The sequence below is a fragment of the Cryptomeria japonica genome, chromosome 8 (genome assembly GCF_030272615.1).
Source record: "Cryptomeria japonica chromosome 8, Sugi_1.0, whole genome shotgun sequence".
NCBI lineage: Eukaryota > Viridiplantae > Streptophyta > Pinopsida > Cupressales > Cupressaceae > Cryptomeria > Cryptomeria japonica.
In genome coordinates this window covers 517370323-517375854 of record NC_081412.1, presented here as the reverse complement: position 1 = coordinate 517375854, position 5532 = coordinate 517370323, and the positions used below count along the sequence as shown (strand labels likewise).

Genomic DNA, 5532 nt, shown 5'->3' with positions numbered 1-5532 from the left:
GAGATGGGTATTTGTGAGTTTGTACTCATGAAATATGGATTGATAAAGATTGGCATAGACTTTAGTGTTAAGCATGCTGTTCTCGTGTTTCACTATTGTAAGCATCACTTAAATACAATGAGTGCTAAGTGAACCATTTGTATTCATGATAGATGGGTACGTGTGAACCTGTACTCATGAAATATAGGCCGATGAAGATTGGCATAACTTCCAGCATTTCACTCCTCTAAACATTCAAATGTACTAGGTGCTAAGTGGATCATTCATGATCATGAGAGATTAGTTATAAGCCATCAATCATGAAATATGGATTGATGAAGATTGAATTGAAATGAGGCATTTGAATCCCAACAAATCATCACATAATTTGATACGCTACAAAAATAGCAGATTTATGAAAATTTATAGAGATTATTTTGAATTTGAAATCATTACCATCTAAGACCAAGAATTCTGACTGCTTGGCGTATGCCAAGTCCTAATGACTTTGCCTATATCAAATCAAAACAACGGAGGCTGCAGGCAAATCTAAATTTTAGGCAAAATGGACCACGCCCAGAGAGTAGGTTTGTTCCATGTCTTTCTATATCAAACTTAGATTTCCCCATACTTGTACAGACAGATCTGCAATGTTGATGTGCATTGCTCTCTGATTTGTTTCATCTCCATAGGCTTCCTAAGGTATGGTTTCATGGAAGTCGATGAATCCTCCTTTAAATTTATTGCAAGGAAGGTTCGAAACATATTAACATATTTTGCATCAAGTTCGCATAGGGAATTTCTCTGCCAGACCTTAGGTTTGACATTTCTTAAAATCAAATACCAACATATACATTATGTGGAACTCGTTTCTGAATAAATTGAGCTAAAGTCACTTGCATGATCGCGAGGGCTAACCAACAATATTACCAGCGTATGAATTTAGAACACTGACAATGATTTCATCCTCTGACGTCATGCCAGACTTATGCATTTGGCATATTAGTTTCAAGGCTTCTTTTCTGTACCCATGTCTTAGATATCCTTCAATTATCACATTCCAAGAGAATTGATTTGGTTCAGAAATTCTATCAAACACGTGATGTGCAGATGCCAAATTTCCACACTTTATATAAACGTCCATAAGGGCGCTTCCCACATAGACATCAGACTCAAATTGAGCTTTATTAATATATCCATGAATCTGTTTTCCCTCTTCCAGAGCCTCTAGGGTAGCACATGCTCTAAGAATGCTTGTAAAGGTAAACTCATTCGGTTCCATCCCTTCTCCTAACATTCTTGCAAATAGTGTCAGAGCTTCCTCACCATGTCCCTGCTTAACATGCCCTTCAATGATTGTAGTCCATGAAACAACATCCCGTATGGGTAACTGCAAAAATACCTTCCTTGCATAAATCAAATTCCCACAATTGGCATATAAGCCAACAAGAGTATTCAACAAAAGAGTGTTCATTTCATACTCATTCTTTATGATCTGGGCATGAACCTGCTTCCCGTGTTTTAGTGTCTTAAGAAGTACACATGCCTTAAGAACACTAACAAGAGTAAAGTTGTTAGGCTTCGTACCTGACCTTAGCATTTGTCTAAAAAGCGATATGGCATCCTTACCAAATCCATTCTGCGCGTACCCCGCAATCATTGAAGTCCATGAAACATTGTTATGGCTTGGTATTCTGTCAAACACTTTACGAGCACCAGACACACAACCACATTTAACATACATATCAATAAGGGCACTATCCACATAAACATCCTGCCTGATTTTTCTTTTCGTTATAAAAGCATGAATATGTTTCCCTTCTCTGAGAGCATTGAGCTCTCCACAAGCCTTAAGCGTGCTGGTTACTGTATACTCATTAGGATTATTTCCCTCACATTTCATTTCATTAAACAATCTCAGTGCCTCTTCTCCATACTCATGCTTTGCATATCCTGCAATCATCACGGTCCATGCAGTAACCTCTCGTTCTGACATTTGGTCAAATATCTGTAACGCATCCTCCAAATACCCACAATTGCTATATAAATAAACGAGTGCACTCTCCAAATACATATTCAACAAACACTCGCTCTTAATTATACAACCATGAACTTGCCTTCCCAGCTTCACAGCCTCTAGCTCAGCCATTACACTAACTACACAGACAAACGTAACGGCATTAGCCTTCACACCTTGGCAATGCATCTCAGAAAAGAGCTCCAGAGCCTCATCAGCAAACCCATTCTGTGCATATCCTGCAATTAACGTAGTCCATGATACTCTGTTTTTTTGCGGCATTTTATCAAACACTCGGCGTCCATCTAACAGTTTTCCAAACTTAACATACATGCTAAGAAGAATATTGTTCAAATACATATTAGGTTTAAAATTAATTTTAATCATGTGCGAGTGGATAAGAAAGCCTTCTGTAAAGGCCTCTAATTCAATACAGGCCTGCAAAAGAGATGCATACATGTTGGTGTCAACCCACAACTGAGGTTGCTCCGTTAGATACAAAAACTCCATAGCCTCCTTCAAGATACAAAGCTTTGTTATTTTTCCTCTAAATCCTTTGTTGTTGGTAATATTTACATAAGTTTGATAGTTAGTCTGACGCAACAGCTTCAGCGACAATGCTTTTTTCTTCTTTCTCTTCCCATCCGTGTTAATCTGTTCATAATTGTTGATGTGGGAGTGGCAACAGTACTGTTCAAATGTGGAACATGCTGTGATTGCCACAGCCATGAGTTTGGCTGGGCAGAACAATGCATGAGAAATGTGGGTTCTTGTCGAGGTTTATCCCGAAACTGACATGTTTGTGGCAGAGGGAAAACACTATCCTAGGACATTAATTAAATCACAAATGATAAACAAATTTGCCTTATGGTAATATTTGAAAATAATTATTGAAATAATGTTTGGAAATAAGTACAAATAAAAATAAGGGATAAGGATGCAATGAAAGAAAAGTAGAGATATGTAGATGGAGATGCAGATAGAGAACGAGATGCAGACAGAGAACGAGAAGGAGAAATGGAAAGAGAAAGAGAGATGACAAAGAGAGAAATAGATATATGTGACAACTTCAATTTCCAATAGAATTTAATGTGTATGGCTATATGTTATTGAATCCTTCTTACTATCATTGAATTTTCTATGAAGAGTGGCCAAGTTTCTTGTAATGCTATATCTAAGGTGGATGTAAAAATAAGAGTAGTATGCAAAACAATAAAACCAATATAATGAGTTTGTGAGGTAATGAGTGAAAACATAACTTTGGATTGATGGATGATATTATAAGAATTTTTGGATAATGGGTGATATGTATGGTTGATATGGACAAAATAGTAAAATCAATATAATGAATTTGTGAGGTAATGTGTGAAAACATAACTTTGGATTGATGGATGATATTATAAGAATTTTTGGATAATGGGTGAGATGTATGGTTGCTATGGACTACATGTTGCGAAGCAAATATGATATGGGATATGTGGGTGGAGTGTACGACACTGGTGGCAATGTGAGTGGAAATATGGGATGTGAATATAATACTATAAGGAATAGAAGCAATAGACATAGGCGTGATGGAGGGAATGTAAGGAAGATGTACACCATAGTGAGGAACAAAGCCAACAAGAAAGGTCGGATGGACTCTAGTGGTAAAATCTACACAAGGTAAACAATAGCGACCATGTAAGTGGTAAGTGTGCTTGGTCAAGATCAAAACATGAAGATACATGAGAGTATACACTATTATAAGAATTTCTTAAAGAGACAATATCATAATTTAAATGTTCATGTCAAATGGATACCCTTATTGTAAGGAAGTTAGGTAGCGGAACAAATTCCTACACTAACCTTGAGAGGAGGGTAATGCAAAAACTTTTATAGATCGTCACAATAGTTACAGAAAACAGAAATAGATATAATAACATTCAAACCATAACACAGTGATTTATGTGGGGAAAACCCTTTCGGGAGAAAAACCCCACCCTCCAAAAGCCACCCAATGTATTATACAGTAATCAAAATAGATTACAATATACTTGCAGAGAAAGCTCTTTGTAGGGGTACCACTAATCAGAGATTCAAAGGTAACTCAATAGCTATAAGACTCTTACACCCAACTTCTATCTCACGCACCTCATATATAGGAGATACAATACAAGAAACCGTCAAATGGTATTACAAAACCATGGGCTAAAATGACCCAATAAGGTGTAGCCAACCTTATCTCCCTTCTAGATGCCCTATGATGTGTCCCTCCCTTTTTACAACTCATTTATGTGTCTGATGTATTTTATATTTCCTATTTTAGGAGTACAATCTTCCAAAAGCCATAACTTGAGAACTGTGTGTCTTATTGATGAACCATTTGAAGCACTAGAAAGATCACGAAGTGCTCTATTGCCTTGTAAACCGCTACACCATTTTATGCCCACTTTTCAAGGTGTTTTGGGGCCTCTAAAGTCCTTAAAATCAAGTTTAAACCTTTCATTGGACCACTCCAAAACGAAAAATTTAATATTTTCAAAACTAGTTGTGATCTTGCGACGTAATTTTACCGGAATGCTTATCTAGCCAACCAGAAGCCTCAGGGAGAATTTTGCACCATTTCGTGCTCAAATGAAAACTTACTATAAATAGTAACCTCATGTAAATGCAAGGTTGAGACACCATTTTCCCAACACTTATAATATTTAATAAATGATATTTACTAGCAGATGAGGAGATTTGGCTTGAGTAAATGTCTCGATCAATACTTTCCTAGTAAATGAGAGATCTTTCTTAGTTGAGTGTGCCTTATGATTTTAGTCATGTTGACTCTCTAAGTGGTTCTCAACATGAGCATTAAAAAATATTTTATTGTTGTTAAAATTAGTAGCCATATTAGGGTTTAAACAAGCATTCATCCTTAAAGGAAGATTAGGATATCAAGTGGCATGTTGACTAAAAACTAAAATAGGGCAATACAAATATGTAGTTAGAGCATAAAATGTTACTTTTTTATTTTAAAATTAGAAAATGTAGTTATGTATAATATTCAAAAATAAAATCCGAAGTATTTGAGGGTGGGTAGAGTGAGCAAAACTAAAGATCACACAATAAAGACCAAATCCTTAAAAGGAAGGTGGATGAATGAAATGCTAATGAATAAGAACACAAACCTTAATAAGATTTAAAAGTAATATAGAAATTATGAAGTATAGATTTGAAACCCTAAAAATAAATGAAGGTATAAACCTAAAGAAAAAATCCAGGGTGTGTAAGATTAGATAAGTTCACCAAAAAAATGTAAAGGGTAAATGTAGTCTTTGTTGATTAACCTAGATTAATTAAGTACATGCAAAAAAATAAACACACGTAGCCTATGCAAATCATAGTTGGGTATGTGATTGCATAAATGTGTAATAAATATTATTTTAAGAAATTAAATTCAAAGGATTGATGCACATGGCTCTTGATCAAAGGAGGGAATATGAGCATTAAGACTACAAAATTAATTTGTCATAAAATGAGAAATGGATATCCTTGAAGTATTGAGTTTC

At 35.6% G+C, this 5532-nt stretch overlaps 1 protein-coding gene across 1 annotated transcript; it reads right to left on the bottom strand.

Moving 5' to 3' along the window:
• Positions 1-439: 439 nt before the first annotated feature.
• On the bottom strand, positions 440-2810 carry LOC131857265 (pentatricopeptide repeat-containing protein At4g18520, chloroplastic-like). Its single transcript, XM_059209522.1, has one exon. The coding sequence runs from the start codon at positions 2723-2725 to the stop codon at positions 893-895; it is 1833 nt and encodes a 610-aa protein (XP_059065505.1). The 5' UTR covers positions 2726-2810; the 3' UTR covers positions 440-892.
• Between the last annotated feature and the right edge of the window lie 2722 nt (positions 2811-5532).